General features: G+C 50.1%; 1 protein-coding gene across 2 annotated transcripts; it reads right to left on the bottom strand.

Moving 5' to 3' along the window:
- Positions 1-1,658: 1,658 nt before the first annotated feature.
- LOC112612403 (docosahexaenoic acid omega-hydroxylase CYP4F3-like) lies at positions 1,659-19,352 on the bottom strand. Of its 2 annotated transcripts, none has more exons than XM_025366867.1 (12): positions 19,149-19,352; positions 11,412-11,550; positions 9,560-9,613; positions 9,341-9,468; positions 7,082-7,203; positions 6,073-6,343; positions 5,670-5,736; positions 5,349-5,478; positions 3,288-3,421; positions 3,126-3,190; positions 2,566-2,648; positions 1,659-2,208 (listed from the first exon to the last, which is right to left on the bottom strand). In XM_025366867.1, exons 1-12 carry the CDS (start codon positions 19,350-19,352, stop codon positions 2,031-2,033), a joined length of 1,575 nt encoding a protein of 524 aa, XP_025222652.1. In that variant the 3' UTR covers positions 1,659-2,030. The 2 variants fall into 2 exon arrangements, with proteins under 2 accessions (XP_025222652.1, XP_025222653.1); XM_025366868.1 differs by having other exon boundaries at positions 11,412-11,556; positions 19,155-19,352.
- Positions 19,353-20,125: the final 773 nt, after the last annotated feature.

Genomic DNA, 20,125 nt, shown 5'->3' with positions numbered 1-20,125 from the left:
CACCATGTTAGCCAGGATAGTCTCGATCTCCTGACCTTGTGATCCACCCGCCTCGGCCTCCCAAAGTGCTGGGATTACAGGCTTGAGCCACCGCGCCCGGCCAATAAAATAAATTTTTTAAAAAACGAAAAGACAGTGAAAAATCACAAAAACAGGATTCAAATAAAAACAGAAACCTACAGATAAAACCAACATAAATTATATATTCTCTCTGAAGGCATTTCTCAAATCAGGAAAATTTGAAACTCTGTTTCAATGGTTTTGTGATTGCAGGAAAAAAAACCAAACAACAACAAAAAAAACACCTTAAGAGTAGGTGTGATACGAGGAGGGAAAATGGTAAAAAGCCCCTCCTTGCATATGTGGAGCCCTCAAAGGGCTACATCTCTCAGGGTGAGAAAAAAATAAAGCAAAACAGCGAGCAAGTGTGATTTCAGCTAATATTTAAATCACCTGGGTGACCTTGGTCACCACAAGCCTAGAGCGTCATTGAACATGAGCCTCAACCAGCCCTCCTCCAAAGACGGCTCCCTAGAGAAAGCTGCCTTCTTGTGGCTGGGCGCAGTGGCTCACGCCTGTTAATCCCAGCACTTTAAGAGGCCAAGGCAGGCGGATCACTTGAGGTCGGGAGTTCGAGGCCAGTCTGGCCAACATGGCGAAACCCCGTCTCTACTAAAAATACAAAAAATTAGCCGGGTATGGTGGCGGGCGCCTGTAGTCCCAGCTACTCGGGAGGCTGAGGCAGGAGAATGGCGTGAACCCAGGAAGTGCAACTTGCAGTGAGCTGAGATCTCGCCACTGCACTCCAGCCAGGGCGACAGAGTGAGACTCCGTCTCAACAAAGATAATAAAATAAAAATACAAAAATTAGCCAGCGATGGTGGCAGTCACCTGTAATCCCAGCTACTTGGGAGGCTGAGGCAGGAGAATGGCTTGAACCCAGGAGCGGAAGCTGCAGTGAACCGAGATCGTGCCACTGCACTCCAACCTGGGCGACAGAGCAAGACTCTGTCTAAAAAAAAAAACAGGCCGGGCGCGGTGGCTCACGCCTGTAATCCCAGCACTTTGGGAGGCCGAGGCGGGCGGATCACGAGGTCAGGAGATCGAGACCATCCTGGCTAACATGGTGAAACCCCGTCTCTACTAAAAATGCAAAAAATTAGCTGGGCGAGGTGGCGGGCGCCTGTAGTCCCAGCTACTCGGGAGGCTGAGGCAGGAGAATGGCGTGAACCCTGGAGGCGGAGCTTGCAGTGAGCCGAGATCGCGCCACTGCACTCCAGCCTGGGCGACTAAGCGAGACTCTGTCTCAAAAAAAAAAAAAAAACAAAACAAAACAAAAAAAGAGAGAGAGAGAAAGAGAAAGAAGGCTGCCTTCTTTAAATCCTACGAATATTATTTCAAATATGCAAATATGGCAGCCAATACCAGGCAAAGATGACCGAAACACTGACCCCATGACAAAAATGACAGTCATTGTAATCGATACAGATACTTTCAATGATCAGACACACTGTAAACCAACCAGGCTTATTATTGTTTAATAAGGACAGTCATTTAAGAACAATGAAAACAGTGAAGAACCCTAAGGTGAGCAGAAAAAAAATAACTGGATTAGGAGATGAGAATTGAGATCACCAAGTGCGGATGTAGCACCGCTCTGGTTTTCCTCAGTGACTCAGAGCCTCAAACCTGCCCCATAGGTGCCTCCTCAACCCTGGTCCCTCTCCTGCTCAAACACCCACCATGGCTCCCTATCGCCCACAGGATACAGTCCCTACCTGGGCTCTGGGAGAACCCGCCCTCAGCACGGGTCACTGCGCTCACCCAGAGAGGCTTGGGTCAGAGACCAAGCCTTGGGTTAAGTGTCTCTTGGCTCAGAGACACTCCGCCCCCTCCCAGCCAGGCCCTGGATCCCTGCAGTCCTCCAGCGCCCCCTGCTGGCTGGCTGTGGGACTCAGGCACAGATTGAGTCCCGGGAATCTGCAAAGAGGCCTGAGGGTGCGGGGGCTCTGAGACCTGAGAGTGGTGGGTCACTGCGGGTTCGCGCTCAGGGGCTCCATCCGTAGCCAAAGTCCGTCCTCCGCGCGCAGGATCACCTCCGACTTCCTGCGGGGCTCCGCGAGGTCCGGCAGGATGCGGAAGCGCAGCAGCGTGAGCGCCAGGACAACCTTCATCTCAGCCATGGCGAATGTCTGGCCGATGCAGTTCCTGGGGGAGGAGGTGGGGACTCTGACTGTGCCCAGGACACCCATCCCGGCCCCATCGCGCCGGGAACCTGGCCTGGGACTCCCAACCCCACCCAGATCCGGTTGAGGGGCAGAGAGAGGGACCCCGTGCCTGGGACCCCCATGTGGGCTTGCATATCCCCCGAGCTTGGCCTAGACTCCGGCCCCCAACACAGACCAGCAGAGGTAGGAGTGAGGAAGTCTGAGAACACACACTCCCTTTTCCTGGGATCTTATTCAAATCCTAGACTCCCTGAAACACGTGGCCCCACAAGTCAGACCTTGTCTCCACCTGTGGCACCTTCACCCCATGCCCACCTCAGAATCCCCTGAGCCTCACCTGGGCCCTGCCGAGAAGGGAATAAAAGCCAGAGGTGATCTCTTCTGGAGATTTTCTGGGTCGAAGCGAAAGGGGTCATAGACCTGGGGAATGGGCGAGTTAGAGCTGTTGGGTGGGGGCCTCTCAGGACACCCAGCCACCCCCATATAAGACAGATGGGAAGCCGGGCGCGATGACTCACGCCTGTAATCCCAGCACTTTGGGAGGCTGAGGGGCGAATCTCATGAGGTTGGGAGTTCGAGATGAACCTAACCAACATGGAGAAACCCGTCTCTGCTAGAAATACAAAATTAGCCCGGCTTGGTGGCGGGCGCCTGCAATCCCAGCTACTCAAGAGGCTGAGGCAGGAGAATCGCTTGAACCCGGGAGGCGGAGGTTGCAGTGAGCCGAGATCTCTCCATTGCACGCCAGCCTGGGCGACAAGAGCGAAACTTCCTCTCAAAAACAAAACAAAACAAAACACAGATGTGGGTGGAGTAGAGAGGGAGTATCTGCTTCCCCGGGACAAGATCTCTCCCCCGACCAAGCCCCAGGGATGGAGAAGGGGGAAGGGGTAGCACCTCAGGGTCCGGCCAGACTGAAGGGTTGTGATGGATCCCAAAGATGCTGACGATGCAAGTGTTTCCTGTCGGGGAGGAGGTGCAGTCAGGACAAGGATCCCCACCACACGATGGGACCTCCACCCTGCCCAAAGCCCTCCCCGCCTGCCCAACTGTGGGCACCTTTGGGGATGACCCGGCCATCCGGGAGTACCACGTCCTGGGTGCAGCAGCGCTGGATCCTGGAGACTGGAGAATGCAGCCGCAGGCTCTCCTTCAGGCACATGGTCAGGAAGGGCAACTGCACCAGGTCATCCCTAAGGAAACATCCAACAATTATTCAGGGAGCAAACACAGCCCTCCTGCTGCCCAGAGAGACCCTTGCACCAACTTGTAACCGCCCGGTGGATTCACCTTGCTTGCTGCCTAGAAAGAGCTGATTTATCAAGACAGGGGGTCTTTTCGCAAAAGGGCTATATTCAATTTTGTTTCAGACTCAAACCATGAACTGAATCCCTTCCCAAAGTTAGTTCAGCCTATGCCCAGGAATGAATAAGGACAGCTTAAAGGTTAGAAGGAAGATGGAGTCGACTAGGTCTGATCTCTTTCACTGTCATAATTTCCTCAGTTATAATTTTTGCAAAGGCGGTTCCAACCTCCCTCTGACCCTAAATCCAATAACAAAACAAATTCCAGAAGAATCAAGGATTTAAGCACGAGAAAACCAAAGTCACAAAAGTATTAGAAGAAAACTTGATATGGTACTTTCAGAAGCATTTCTAAGCAAAACACAACACATAGAGGGTCTCCTTAAAAGTGTTAACCTATTTGCATTTAAAAATGTTTAAAATTATATAATGGGGCCGGGTGCCGTGACTTACGCCTGTAATTCTAGCACTTTGGAAGGCTGAGGCGGGTTGATTACTTGAGGCCAAGAGTTCAAGACCACCCTGGCCAACACAGCAAAACTCCATCTCTATTAACAATGAAAAAAATAGCTGGGTGTGGTGGCATGGGCCTGTAATCCCAGCTACTCAAGAGGCTGAGGCACAAGAATCTCTTGAACCTGGGAGGTAGAGGCTACAGGGAGCGGAGACCATGCCACGGCACTCCAGCCTGGGTGACACAGCAAGACCCTGTCTCAAATTTATAATATAATATAAACTAATATGCTAAAAAAGATGAGGGGAAAATCACCATAAAGATTATGAAATTGTTTTAATAAGATCCCCTCCATACTCTAGAATGAGATGGCTTAATATTATGAAGGTGTCCTTTCTTTCTAAATTAATCAATATATTCAAAGCAATACAATAAAAATCTAGCTTTTTATTTTGTAGGAACTTAACCATCTTATTCTAATTGGGAGAATTAAAGTTCATCAAAACCTAGGTCAATTTAAGAATAAAAGATCCACCAGGCATGGCGGTGCATGCCTGTGGTCCCAGCTACTGAGGAGACTGACGTGTCAGGATCCCTTGCGCCCAGGAGTTCAAGGCTGCAGTGAGCTGTGATCACACCAATGCACTCCAGCCTGGGCTATAGAGTGAGAGCCCATCTCTCAAAGAAAAAAAGATAAAATTAAAATGAAAGATTGAAGAAGATAAATCCAATCTACCATGTATTATGATCTATTACAAAGGTATAGCATAAAAATGAAATAAAATACTTTCCAAAAGATAAAGCGGCTGGGTGTGGTGGCACATGCTTGTAATCCCAGCACTTTGGGAGGCCGAGGTGGGCTAGCCACAAGGTTAGGACTTCGAGACCAGCCTGGCCAACATAGTGAAACCCCGTCTCTATTAAAAATACAAAAATTAGCTGGGCATATTGGCGGACGCCTGTAATCCCAGCTGCACAGAAAGCTGAGGCAGTAGAGTATCATGAACCCGGGAGGCAGAGGTTACAGTCAGCGGAGATCATGCCACTGCACTCCAGCCTGGAAGACAGAGTGAGACTCCATCTCAAAAAAAAAAAAAGAAAGAAAGAAAAAGAAAGAAAGACAGAAAATAAAAAAGAATGATTTTAATTGTAATACATAGTAAAGGCAAAAATCCCAGAACTTCTCCCTTGCTCCAGGCTGAGTATCAGGCCCTGAGTACCAGGCCCTGTTTCTGAGCTCTGCACCTATTCCTACTAGGCAGTAATAGCACAAGCACCAATAAGACCCTCTTCCTTTCCCACCTGAAGAACTAAACCAATGAGAGGGACTCAGAAACAGGACATGAGAACCTGCACACTCACCATTCAATCTCTTTAGGATCACGGTTCTTCAGGAGCTCTTGCACCTCCTGTCGGCAGTGCTCCTGATATTTCGGGTGCCTCGCGAGGTTGTACAGGACCCAGGAGAGACCACTGGCCGTAGTGTCATGGCCTGAGGGGCAGCCAGGTAAGCTTGGGTCTCTGGGCTGCTTCAGCACCAAAGGGTGGACAGCGCCCATGCATTGAGGCCCTCGGGAGGAAGTGGGGAAGGAAGATGGGATGGGGTGATCCAGGGTCCACCCACCACATCCCTGGAATGGAGACACTCTTACCCCTAGTGACATCACACCCTGGGACCCTCACCCGCAAACATGAAGGTGTCAGCCTCTGCTCTTATGTCTTCATCTGACAACTCCTTTCCATTTTCATCCTGGAGACAAGAAAAGACCTCTAAATCACCCAGCCATGAAGGCACCTCAGTCTAAACTAAAACAGTTCATGAAGATCCATATTCCAGGCAAGATTCCTCCCTTATCATCACTAGACCTGCCTAGCAGGACTCTTTCCTTGTATCTTGCCTCCTGTTTGTTCCTCCTAGGAAGTCTTCTCCAGAGTCACCTCTAAAATGTATCTTACTTGTCCCTCCTTTCCTCAAGCACCTTCCATGGCTCCCCAGTGCCCTCTGGATCAAGTCCAAGTTCATGGATCTGACATTTCACATCAAGGTCCATTCTACTTCTGAAATTCAGATCCCAGAGAAGCCCACCTTGGCCAGCAAGAGCACATCAATGAAGTCCAAAGTCTTGGACTTAGCCTTGGCCTGCAGTAAGTCATCAACACCCTGGCTAGTGAGGGTGCGGCGCCGCTCCTGGATGATGGCATCTGTGAAGTTGTGCACTATGTCACAGGCCCTGCGGAAGCGTCGCCCATTGGGAGTGAGGAAGTACAAGAAGTCCGCCTGCAGGAATATGTGCTGGTTCCGTTTCACGACGAGGGCAGTGAGCTCCAAGATGGCATCAATATATTCGCTGGGTTTCCTGCAGGGCCAGGCCAGGGAGAGGAAGCAGCTTCTAAACACATATGAAAGCCTGGGAGCACCTTCTAGCCAGAATCCCAGGACCACATTCCAGGCAGAAAAGGGTGCCCTGCATGCACACTTCACTCTCTACCTCCTACTCTCTGAGCTGCCTCCTGCCCTGGATCCCCAGGGCACAGCTTGGCCATCATGGGCATCTGCCCACCCTCTTACGCAACATCTGCTCCTGCCTATTTCTCCTTGGTTTCTCTCAAATCTGCCCCATTTTCTCCACCAACCTCTGGCCTCTTCCTCTCCACAGTCTCCTTGCTTCCTGTGTCTACATAACAGTCAATCTTCCACAGAGTCAAACATCCAAGCTCAGCACTGACTGTGACCCTTATCTTCTTAAACGCCTCCCATGACTCCCTGGGAGCCTTGGATAAAGTTCATACCCCTTTGCGTGACTTTTCAATATCCTTAAGTTGTAGCTACTGCTGACCCCTGCAATCTCATTTCCAAGGTGTCCCCTTGATGACTATTGCACATGCTTCTGCTCATCCTAGCCTCCTTGCCATTACCCAAACAGTTCTACCTACCTGGAGAACTGATCTTTCTTGTCCCCTTCCCTGTACTTCCATGCTCAATTCTGACTCATTTTCTCCAAGAAGGCACTTCCAGATGCCCTGATCAGTCCTCTCTCCCCAACCTACTCCCGTGGGTCCGTGGCCAAGATCTCAGGTCCTAGGGAAGAACTCACTCCTGACAATGGCTGTCAAAGCTGAAGGCGCATTTCTGCAGAATGTCCAAGGTCATCAGGCTGATGTGCTCAAACATGTCCACACGGGCACTGCCCTCCAAGGCCAGGCGTTGCCATTTCGCCTGGACCGAGAAGGGGACAGAGCCAGAACTGAGCCCTGGCTCCCCTGAGTCCCTTCCCATCCCCAACCTCCAGAATGGACTCCCTCAGAACCAACTTCTGCTCCTCTTCCCCAGGTACCCATCCCCAAGGAGGACCTAGCTTGTGAGGGACAGAAGCTGTTACTATTAGGACATGAAGGTCCAAGTCTGGGGGTCAGGTGACCTGGGTCCAAGTTCCAGCTCTGCTCCTTGCCTATGCACCCTTAGTCAACCCACTGTCCTCTTTAGGTCCCTCTGTCAAATCTTCAGTAATAGTTAAGACGATCTGCTTTGGGTTGGGCACAGCGGCTCACACCTCTAATCCTCTAATCCCAGCACTTTGGAAGGTGAGACAGGCAGATCATGAGGTCAGGAGATCGAAACCATCCTGGCCAACATGGTGAAATCCCATCTCAACTAAAAAATACAAAAACTAGCTGGGTGTGATGGCAGGCACCTGTAATCCCAGCTACTCAGGAGGCTGACACAAGAGAATCACTTGAACCCAGGAAGCGGAGGTTGCAGTGAGCCGAGATGATGCCACTGCACTCCAGCCTGATGACAGAGTGAGACTCCATCTCAAAAAAAAAATGATCTGCTTTGGTGCCAGATAACCAGGTTAGAACCCTTTCTCCACCACTTTTAGCTCATTTCCTAACTGTAAACTTAGGCAAGCTCCCTAATCTCTCTGACTGACAGTTTCTTCATCCATAATGTGGCAATTATGAGCATCTCTACCTCATAGGGTTGTGAATATTAAATTAGACAACATCGATCATGGAATTGGCATATAGTTTCTGGTATACAGTAAGTGCTCAATAAATGTTAGCTATCATTATCATCCTCATCATTAGCACAGAGGCAAGTGATTGCAGGAATGTCCACAACTTTTTGCCCCTCACCCTTGGCGATGAGACTTGGCACCTCCTTCCAATTGCAGGCAGAACCTGAGTCTCCATTTCTTGAATTTGAGCTGGTCTTGAAACTGGGTTTCGCCAGGAGAATGTGGTAAAAATGCTAGTGTGCTACTTCTGAACTAGCATCAGGAGGTACTAAAATGTTTCTGCTCACTCTCTTGAAACTCAGACTCCACTGCGGTAGTGAACCTAGGCTAGCCTCCTGGAAAATAAGGGGCAAATGGAAGTGTCTGCTTGGAACACTGAGGCCAGTGAGTTTTAAAGTGGTTTCTTTTTTTTTTTTTTTTTTTTTTTAATTATACTTTAAGTTCTAGGGTACATGTGCATAACGTGCAGGTTTGTTACATATGTATACTTGTGCCATGTTGGTGTGCTGCACCCATCAACTCGTCAGCACCCATCAACTCGTCATTTACATCAGGTATAACTCCCAATGCAATCCCTCCCCCCTTCCCCCTCCCCATGATAGGCCCTGGTGTGTGATGTTCCCCTTCCCGAGTCCAAGTGATCTCATTGTTCAGTTCCCACCTATGAGTGAGAGCATGCGGTGTTTGGTTTTCTGTTCTTGTGATAGTTTGCTAAGAATGATGGTTTCCAGCTGCATCCATGTCCCTACAAAGGACACAAACTCATCCTTTTTTATGGCTGCATAGTATTCCATGGTGTATATGTGCCACATTTTCTTAATCCAATCAAGCAATTCTCCTGCCTCCGCCTCCCAAGTAGCTGGGATTACAGGCATGCACCACCATACCTGGCTAATTTTTTTTTTTTTTTTGTATTTTTAGTAGAGATGGGGTTTCACCACGTTGGCCAGGCTGGCCTCAATCTCCTGGACTCAAGTAACCCACCCATCTCGGCCTCAAAAGTGCTGGGATTACAGGCGTGAGCCACCGCGCCCTGCCATTATCCAAATTTCATCATAACTGCCTTTAGTTTGCAAGGCTTCTGTGAGGGTGACTAGTAATTAATGCCTTCTGAACACCTACTATGTGCCAAGAACGTCACTTCGGTACGTGATCTTGACCACCTTTTCAGTAGAAATTATTATTCCCATTTTACACATGAAGAAACCAAGGCCTGGGGAGGAAAAGCTATGGCACCAAAGCCACCCAACAGAGCCAGCATTTCAGACCAGATCTGCCTGAGGTCGCTTCTCCTTTCCCAAGACCCCAGAGGGGACCCGGCTTTGTGGCACTCACGTGCATGATGTTCGCGCTGTCATTGAAAATCTTCACATAGGGCTTCAGGATTTTGAAGTGGAAGGCGGGTGTCAGCAGGTGGCGGTGCCATCTCCACTTGTCACCGGCACTAATCAGGAGCCCGTCCCCTAGTAGAGGCAGCCAAGGGCAATGGGCAAGGACAGCACCTTCCCCTGGCCCCAGAAGGTTGTCCCCATCCCCACTCTTCTAGTTACTCACCCAGCCAGAGCTTCAGGGGGCTATAGGCAATCATATCCTTGGGAGCAACAGCAACTGACATGAATAAGGAACATCAGGGGTTATGGAGAGGGGCAGGGGAGGGACTTTGAGTGTAGGGGGAGGCTCCTAGTCAGGGATTTGCACTTCCACCCTCCAGGTCCAGTAAAGCAGGAACAGGGTCAAGGGCAAAGGAAGGAGGGAAGACAGAGGAGGAGAGTGGGGACCAGACCAGGCTGCAGTGGTGCAGTACAATAATGACACAGCCCAACATGGCACAGCACACCCCAGCATGCCTTGGCATGGCTCCTACATGATCCAACATGTTCTGCAATACCTGAGCATGGCTCAATGCTCTACAAAATGCCTTTACAGGGACCTAGGACACCCTGGCCGGGCATGGGGGATCACGCCTGTAATCCTAGCACTTTGGGAGGCTGAGGCGGCGAATTGTCTGAGCTCAGGAGCTCAAAACCAGCCTGGGCAACACGGTGAAATCCCATCTCTACTAAAAAGTACAAAAACATTAGCTGGGCGGGGTGACGGGTGCTTATAGTCCCGTCGGGAGGCTGAGGCAGGAGAATCGCTTGAAGTGGGGAGGCAGAGGTTGCAGTGAGCCAAGATCATTCTACTACACTCCAGGGAGGCTGAGGCAGGAGAATCGCTTGAAGTGGGGAGGCAGAGGTTGCAGTGAGCCAAGATCATTCTACTACACTCCAGCCTGGAAGATAGAGCGAGACGCCATCTCCATTAAAAAAAAAAAAAAATCTTAGGACGAGGACATCTTGTCTGCCCGGTACTCTCTGACATTTTCTGACACGGACCTGAGATATGTGGCATAGCCTGAGATGCGTTGACATGTTCTGACACGGACACAATATACATGACCTGTCCTGATGTGACATGCTCAGACATGGACGTGGGAGAGTCTAAAATGACTTCCACGTGCACTACAGATGGGCCCCAGATAAGATTTAAATCTGATCCTATTAGCGTCCCACGTGTAACCTAGGCTTGATTTAGCCTTCCTCAGTATCCTGCCACACTCCACACTAAGCATTAATGAGTGAGGCCCTGTCTCAAAAAAATTTTAAAAAAGAACTAAGAGGGAGGCCTCGATATGCTATGTGACCTTGAGAAGTCATTGCGCCTCTCTGCACCTCAGTTTTCTTACTCAGGAAATGCCTATCTCACAGGGAGGCTGGTGAATGGATGTCTGGTGAATGGTGGTATCTGCCTGTCCAGCATCCATCCTCCTCATGCCTTCCCCACTCTCAATCCAAGTCGTTGAGAGGACTCTCATCCCCTGCTCCAGGGCTGAGCATATGACCCTAAACCTATGCAATCAAGCTGCAGTGACTGGATAAGAAATTGGTCCTGGCACCCAGGCCAGGTCAATTGAGGGGAATCCTGGAAATTTTCCTGGAATTACATGGAATTTTCCATGGGGGTTGAGCTTCTGGGACTTATCTGTAACAGCATGAGAGTGAAACCATCTGTGAAACCATCACAGAGGGATACAGAGCTAAGAGATGAAGACTAGCATTATGAAGGCCTGGGTCCAGCCATGCCTGAAGACCACCCTTCCTAGACTTCACTTTTACTTTACAGTCAATGCATTCTCTTTCTTTGCTTAGACCACACAGGGTTGAGTTTTCTTCACTCACAACTAAAAGAAGCCTCAGCAGCTAGAGAGCACCAGGGACCTGCCCAGAGTCACCCAGCAGGTTAGTGCAGAGCCATGGTCTCTTTTGGATGCACCCATTTTTCTGCTCAGCATGGCCTGTCCAAGGGTTGGAAGGGCTGGGAGCAGAGGCAGGGAAGAGGCAGCAGCATAGCCTCCTGAGAAAGATACCTGAAGCCTGGAGCACAGGGGCAGCGAACGTTGGGTGGACGAGATGCAGGGCAGGGTGGAAAGGCCCAAGCCACCAGAGTTGGACATCGTGGAAGTGGTGGCCCAGATCCTCTATCAGCCTCATGTCCTCCTCATTGCCCTGCATCTGGGGATAGACAAGGCTGACAACAGGCCTGCAGGGGGCCTCAGATGCTACCACTGCCCATTGCACCCCACTACCCACCACACAACCCCAAACTACTCAGCCCTTTGACCTGAGATATTGGTCTCTGCCTGTCTCTTCCTATGTCTGTGTCTATGTGCTTCTCTGTTCTCTCACTCTCTTCCTCTCTCTGTGTCTTTCTCTAGATAGATATGTAGATGATGGATGGATGCATGGATGGATGGATGGATGGATGGATGGATGGATGGATGGATGGATGGATAGATAGATAGATAGATAGATAGATAGATAGATAGATAGATAGATAGATAGATGGTTGGATGGGCCCACAGATAGGATGGGTGGATGCATGGATGGATCAGTAAGTAGGTGGACAGGGAGTAAGGGATGGAGATAGATAGATAGACAGACAGATAGACAGGCAGACGGACAGACAGACAGATAGACAGATAGATAATAAGACAGTGAGATAGATAATAAGATAGATGGTCGGATGGACCCACAGATAGGATGGGCGGATGCACGGATGGATCAGTAGGTAGGTGGGGAGGGAGGGAGGGAGGAAGATGATAGATAGATAGATAGATAGATAGATAGATAGATAGATAGATAGATAGATAGATAGATAGATAGATAGATTCAATAGACAGATGGACACACAGATAGGATGGATGGATGGTTGGATGGATGGATGGATGGATGGATGGATGGATGGATGGATGGATGGATAGATATATGGGTAGGTAGTTTGGTCAGTCGGTAGATATACATCAGATAGATAGAAGATAGATAGACTTGCCGGGTGTGGTGACTAATGCGTGTATTCCCAGCACTTTGGGAGGCCGAGGTGGGTGGATTATGAGGTCATGAGTTCAAGACCATCCTGACCAATATGGTGAAACCCTGTCTCTACTAAAGATACAAAAATTAGCTGGTTGTCGTGGCACGTGCCTGTAATCCCAGCTACTCGGGAGGCTGAGGCATGAGAATCGCTTGACCCTGGGATGTGGAGGTTGCAGTGAGCCAAGATCATGCCACCACACTCCAGCCTGGGCGACAGAGCGAGACTCCATCTTGAAAAAAAAAAGTAGATAGATAGATAGGTAGATAGATAGATAGATAGATAGATAGATAGATAGATAGATAATAGGATACATGGATGGATGCACAGATAGGAGGGATGGATGGATGGATAGGTAAGTAGGAAGGTAGGTATGTAGGTAGATAGGTAGGTAGGTACTAGGTAGGTATATAAGTAGGTAGGTAGATAACAGGAGAGATGGATGGATAGATGTATGGATGCACAGATAGGATAGATGAATGGATAGGTAGTAGGTAGGTAGGTAGGTAGGTAGATAATAGGATAGACAGATAGATGAGAGAAAGAGAAAGGTAAGTGACCAATCCATATATGATAAATAGGATACATGGATAGAGAGATAAGAGGGACAGGTATAGATGAGAGAGATGTATGAGTGATGGCTACGTCATCACTGATGACAGATATGGTCAATGACAGATATAGATATGTGTGTGTATGTGTTTCTTTTACTTTCTGTTTATGTGTCCCTTTTTCTGTGTCTTTCTCTCCCTCTCCTCTGTCTCTCCTTCACTCTGTCTCTCACTGTTTCTCTCTCTGTCTCTGTGTGTGCATCTTTTTCCCTATCTCTGTTTCTCCCAAGTCCAACTCTCCATCTCTCTCTCTCCCTGTCTCTCCCCACCAACACTTGACCATTCACCCCACTTGCTGTTTATCCCAAATTCATAATCTCAGTCCATTGAACTTTCTCCCCTGTCCCCCAGTCCCAGCACAGCCTCCTGCCCCTAGCTCTAGGTGGGTACCCCCAGCTTTGCAGCAAGCTAGCAGGGGGCAGATGTAGACACAGCCCTTCTCCCAAGCCTGGCTGCACCACCCTAGACCAGGCTCCACGTCCCATCCCAAGGATAGCCCTGAATTTCAGTTCATGGGAGAATGTTCTGTCTCATACTCCCATCACTCCCACACCTGTGCCCAGGCTGGAGCCAGCTGGGAAAGACTGAAGGAGATACCCAGAAAGATCCAGAAGGAAGTGGAAGAAAATGGGTAGAAACCAGTCAGGGAACAAGAGCAGAAGTAGCAGGTGAGTGGGAGAGGAGGGACTGGAGAATCAAAAGACACTGTCTTAGTGTGGGCTCTCTAGAAGCAAAACCTGAATTGCAGATACTTCTGCAAGGGGTGCTATAGAAAGGAGCTTTAAAAAAAGGCGGGGCGGGGGTAGAAACCAGGTGGTGCAAGGGAAGGAGGCAGGCAGCTGATCATTCCCCTCTCCTGTTCACACACCCTCCATGGCTCCCCGTTGTCCTCAGAATCAATCTCCTCCTCTCCCTCTTTCCTCTGCCTCTCACCCTGATTGCTCTGGTGGCACCAAGCTCTATCTTACTGCTCAAAAGCCAGGTGCTTGCTCTCTCACCTCCAAGTCTTCGAGTGGGCCCAACCTCCACACAAAACTATCTTTCTCTTTCTCGTCTTTGCTTAAAAAATTCCGACTCATCGTTCCAGACCCACTTCCAAAAACCCCTCCTCCAGGAAGCCTGCCTGCCTGCCCCAGTGGCAGAAAATCTGATTCCCCTCAAGGGTCCCACAGTCCATCTCTCCTTCAAGCCAGCCCTGACCACAGAGGACGTGGAGTGTCTCAGTCTACTTCTGTGGCCACAAGATTGGGGGTGCCTCCAAGGTAGAAACTCACCTGAGTCTCTCCAGGGATCCCCAGAATGGAAGTTGGCAAATAAGTAAAAGTAATAAAAGATGACGAAGGGCATCCAGAGCCACAGGACCTTGGGTCCTACAGGATCAACACGCAAGCTGGGCAAGAAAGGGCCCTCAGGCTTTGGACACTGCCTCCCGGGTTCAAGCGATTCTCCTGCCTCAGCCTCCCAAGTATCTGAGATTATAGGCACCCATCAGCACACTTGACTAATCTTCGTATTTTTAATAGAGACGGGGTTTCACCACGTGGGCCAGGCTGGTTTCGAACTCCTGACCTCAGGTGATCCACCTGCCTCGGCCTCCCAAAATGCTGGGATTACAGGCATGAGCCACTGTGCCGGTCATCTCATCTTTTTACTTAAACTCCAATGACAAATTTTAAAACCTGAGATCTCATTCTATAAAATCTGTGTCATGTTTTCATGTAGCTTGATGTTTTCATTATTCTTCCATCAGTCTTCACAAGCATAATTATTAATGTTTTCATATCCTGCCAAGTCATTCCACAAATCGTTATTCAGGATAGATGGTGTCCATTCTACATTCAGGTGATAGAGCAGGGAATAGGGTGGGTGAAATCACTTTTGCTCTCAGGGAACTTGCAGTGGTTCATATGGCTTTACCATAATTAGTTCACTAGTTTTGAAACCATGTTTACTCTTTATCACTAGCATAACAAATGCAATGGAAGTCTCATGTAATTACGTTACATATACCTGATTATCAACTGCATATAGCACCCTCCAAATAAGTTATTTGTATAGTTTGATGTTTTTGATGTATACTGCAAAATTACTTTGAAGAAGAATTTTATAAATATCCACACGCCTATCTGCTTTGTATGAAGGTGCAGCATTACACGCTGAAAGCCTTCTATGTTTTTTTTTAAAGCCTTTATCAATGTAATAGTCAAGAAGTAACATCTCGGCTGGGTGCCGTGGCTCACACCTCTAATCCCAGCACTTTGGGAGGCTGAGGCAGGCGGATCACCTGAGGTTAGGAGTTCGAGACCAGCCTGGCCAACATGGTGAAACCCCATCTCTACTAAAAACACACACAAAAAAAGTTTTTTTAATTAGCTGGGTGTGGTGGTACGGGCCTGTAATCCCAATTACTCTGCAGGCTGACGCAGGAGAATCACTTAAACCCGGGAGGCAGAGGTTGCAGCGAGCCGAGATCATGCCACTACACTCCAGCCTTGGTGACAGAGCAAAACTCCATCTCGGAAAAATATATATATACACATACAAAATTAGCCAGGCATGGTGGTACATGCCTTTAGTCCCAGCTACTAGGGAGACTGAGGCAGGAGGATCGTTTGAACCCAGGAGGTGGAGGTTGCAGTGAGCCGAGATAACAACACTGCACTCCAGCCTAGGTGACACAATGAGACCTTGTCTCAAAAAAAAAAAAAAAAAAAAATCTGAAATTGTCTTTATTGATTATGAGATTGCACAGATTTTCTTAAATTCGTCAATAATCTCTGTCTCTATTTATTCAAACTGCCTACGCAAAACTTTTGCCTGTTAGCCAATTGATAGTATCTCTAATGGATTTGTAAGTGTAATTTGTGTGCTTTTGTCTGTAATTTTTATAAACAATTTCCTTTTAAAAACAGAAAGAGGCCAGGCGCGGTGCCTCAAGCCTGTAATCCCAGTACTTTGGGAGGCCGAGATGGGCGGAACACGAAGGTAAGGAGATCGAGACCATCCTGGCTAACACGGTGAAACCCCGTCTCTACTAAAAAATACAAAAAACTAGCCGGGCGAGGTGGTGGACGCCTGTAGTCCCAGCTACTCGGAAGGCTGAGGCAGGAGAATGGCGTAAACCCGGGAGGCGGAGCTTGCAGTGAGCTGAGATCTGGCCACTGAACTCCAGCCTGGGTGACAGAGCGAGACTCTGTCTCAAAAAAACAGAAAAGAAAAGAGAAAAGAAGGAAAGGGAAGGGAAGGGAAGGGGAGGGGAGGGGAGGGAAGGGGAGGGGAGAGAAAGGAAAGGAAAAAGGGCAAAGGGGAAAGGAAAAAGGGCAAAGGGGAAAGGAAAAGAAAAGAAAAGTCTGGCCAAGGCTGAGGAGAGAGTGGATGAAAGGACTGGGTGTGGTAACAGGGAGACCACGAAGGAGCCCATGGGAGGCATCCAGGAGAGAGGTGGCAGGGAATGGAGCCAGGGGAGGCAGGAGGACTCAGAGAAGGAACTGACGGAGGAGAGATTGTGCCAGGCAGCAGCAGCAGATGTGCTGAGGGACAGGATGTGCAGATGAGAGAAAGAGAACATCAGGAGACCCCAAAGGGTGGAGTCTGGGAAACTGAAGGACTAGACCAAGATGGGGAACAGTGTAGGGAGGGGGGCCATGAGTTTAGATTCAAACTAGTTGGAATTGAAGTGTTCCTGAGACCAGCCCCTCCCCAAGAGGAGAGAAGCAATGACCTCCAGCTCACAAGAGATGTAAACTTAGAGCTCACTTCTGGAGGGAACTGATGGTCAACTTGGAAGCTGGAGCCCTGGATAAGGAGGTGACCTCAGGAGACAGGGAAGAGGGAGGAATGACTAGGACCATGGGGGATCTCCCAGTAGTGAGGAGCCAACAGCAGAGACACGGGGACACACGAAGGTCAGAGGACACCAGGGAAGGGCAATGTCCTGGAACCAAGAAAAAAGGAGGTTCTCAGAAGGACCCAGTGGTCACAAATTCAGAAAGCTGCTGGCAGGTAGATGCATTGGGCCTGGGAGGTGTCCATGGGATATGGGGACTCGGGGATCACGGTCACCTCAAGAGAGCAGGATGGGGTGGAGAGCAGGTGAGGGGCAATCAGAGAAACAAAGGGAGTGAGTGGAGGCAACTCTTTGTCCTTGAGTGGACAGCAGAGCAAGCAGGCTGAAGGTCTGGGTGCAGAATGAGGTGCACAGGAGGTGGGTGGGAGGCAATTTGCATATCACCCATCTGACCTGCTTTGTGACCTTCTCTAATATTGTTGTAGAGAAGAGATAAGAGAACATGGGTGGCCAGACGCCATGGCTCATGCCTGTAATCCCAGCACTTTAGGAGGCTGAGGCAGGTGGATTGCTTGAGCCCAGGAGTTCAAGACCAGCCTGGGCAACGTAGTGAGACCCTGGCTCTATAAAAAATGAAAAATAAAGAGAGAACATGGGCGATTGAGTTCATCCAAGGCAAAGGTCTTCCAAATGTCCAGGAAGGAAAGCCCCATAGGCAAGAAACCAGTCCATGAGCAAATAATAGGAAGTAAGCCAAGGAAGGACTGCAAGAAGCTGCTGGACTGAGAGGTAGAGAAAACCGGAAGTCCCAACAGGATGTAAGATGAGAAGCAGTGGGCCAGGTGCGGTGGTTCATGCCAGCACTTTGGGAGGTCAAGGTAGGCAGACTACTTGAGGTCAAGAGTTTGAGACCAGCCTGGCCAACATGGTGAAACCTCATCTCTACTAAAAATACAACAATTAGCCAGACATAATGGTGGGTGCCTATAATCTCAGCTACTTGGGAGGCTGAGGCAGGAGAATCACGTGAACCTGGGAGGCAGAGATTGCAGTGAACCGAGATCACGCCACTATGCTCCAACCTGGGTGGCACAGTAAGACTCCATCTCAAAAAAAACACACACACACACACACAGATAAGAGATAGTGAAGAGAAAAAGCTGGAAGGAGAGAGAGGATTGTGGTCAGAGAAGGCACCACTTGAATCAATGGCATTGGAGTTGGCGCCCTTATGGGTAATGACCAATCCAAGGTACGACTCTGGCAGCAGGGGGCCAGCACAGCATGGAGGAAAGTCCTCTAGGGAGGAGGCTAGGATGAGGGAGGTGAGGAATCTCCTCCCAGGAACTTTGGCTGTTAGGGCAGAGGCCAGAATGATCCCTTCTGAAAGGAAAAATAGTCAACTTTTATCCAAACGGAGCCATGGGGCCCACTGACATATCTTAGGGGTTGGGGGAAACATACGAAAAAAAAAGTGCCTGAGTCAAGACAGGGAGGGAGAAACTAGCCACATCTCTCCACTGGCCCAGCTGTGCCCTGTGGGTGGAGTCGGTGGAAATAGCAAATCCTAAGGGGAGGCAGCAGCCCAGAGAGCAGTAGACATCAGCCTGAGGCCCACAGAGATGGGCGAGGCAGAGGGTGGACTCTGGACTGTTCCCCTTGGGAGGCCTCAAGTCTAGTGATAAGGACTGTGGACTGAGCTAAGTGCAGTGGCTCATGCCTGCAATCCCAGCACTTTGGGAGGCCGAGATGGGAGGACTGCTTGAGACCAGGAGTTTGAGACCACTCTGGGCAACATAGTGAGATGCTGTCTCTACAAAAAAATCAAAAAGACTAGCAGGTCCGTTGGTGCACACCTGTAGTCCCAGCTACTGGGGAGGCTGAGATGGGAGGATAGGTTGAGCCCAGGAGGTCAAGGCTGCAGTGAGGTATGAATGCACCATGGCACTCCAGCCTGGGTGACAGAGCGAGACCCGGCCTCAAAAAAAAACCAAAGATTATGGCCAGCCAGGGTGTACCTGCTCTGTGCAGTCCACCCTAGAAGCCCCAAGTAGAACAAGGATGCATTAACGTGGGGAAGAGAGGCAGGAACTTGAGCCAAAGCAGGCTTAGGGTGGGGAAGAGAGAGAAAGAAAAAGGCCTGGGGCTGTGGAGTGGACAGAGAGGAGGAATGAATCTGGTTGGGTCAGTGAGGGAAGAGGGGCTCCCCTCGGCCTCCCTCACTCCTCTGATGTCCCAGACCCAAACCCACCCTCAATATCCAGCTCCCTGAGCCCCATTCCTGCCCCTCTACAAGTCCATCCACCCTGAGACCCCAGACCCGTCCTGCTGCCACACTCACTATGCTCAGGTGACCCCAAAACCAGTTCCGTTTGGGAGGCTGCTGGAAACACCGGAGGCGGCGGCAGTTGTCATAGAAGGCGTAGGTCCAGGCCAGGACGTGGGCCAGGAGCCAGGAGGCCCCGACCAGCAGTAGGAGCAGCCACAGGGACGCTGCCACCGACCCGAGGCCCATCCAGGACAGGCTCAGTGTCGGCATCCTGCAGGGCAGACGGGATGGAGGATGAAGTCCTGAGGCCCAGAAAAGAGCCCGGGGAGCTTCGGGGAGATTGGACAGGGGCCAGGACGGGAGGTGCTAGAGGCAGGGAGAGCTCAGAGATGAGAAAACAAGGGCTGAAAGCAGAGAGGGAGACCCAGCAACAGCCAGGAGAAGAGGTGGAAAGAGAAGACAGTAAAGAAGAGAGAGGGGAGAGACAAAGAGAGAAGAAGGCTTAGAGTCCCGAAAGGCCCAGCCTGAATCACTACAGGCTGCCAGGGGCTTGGTTTCAGTTACCAGGAACCCATCAGCCCCACCAGGACCAGCTCCCTGGAGCCACCCCAGCCATGGGCAGTGCTGCTCCCTCTCCCAGACCAGGACCCTCCAGCCCCTACAGTTCCAGCCTAGCACCTTCTGTCGGGAGCAGCTTGTCCCACACAACTTCCTCTTCCCTCCTCCTGGGGCTTCTTTGTACTTGGCCCCTCACCTAGGCAAGGCTGGGCTGGGATGGCCAGTCAGGGGTAGCCAATCCCCGTAGGCCATAGGCCTGGCTGCCTCCTCCCTGCCTGGACAGCCGGCCAAAACCTGCAGGCGGTCCCAGCTGGGTGCAAAGAGGAACCAAGTCAGTAGCACAGTTCAGAGTGGGAACGGGATCTTCAGGGATCAGTATCTCCTGCTTGAACCTGGGGCCTAGGAGACTCTGGGACCCCACGTTTACAGCTACCCCTGCCCTGCCAAGGCCACATAAATCATGAGGTTGGGAATTCAGGTGTCAG

Source organism: Theropithecus gelada, chromosome 19, assembly GCF_003255815.1.
Source record: "Theropithecus gelada isolate Dixy chromosome 19, Tgel_1.0, whole genome shotgun sequence".
NCBI classification, from domain to species: Eukaryota; Metazoa; Chordata; class Mammalia; order Primates; family Cercopithecidae; genus Theropithecus; species Theropithecus gelada.
Note: the sequence above shows the minus strand (reverse complement) of the source record. Positions and strands in the feature narration are given on the sequence as shown.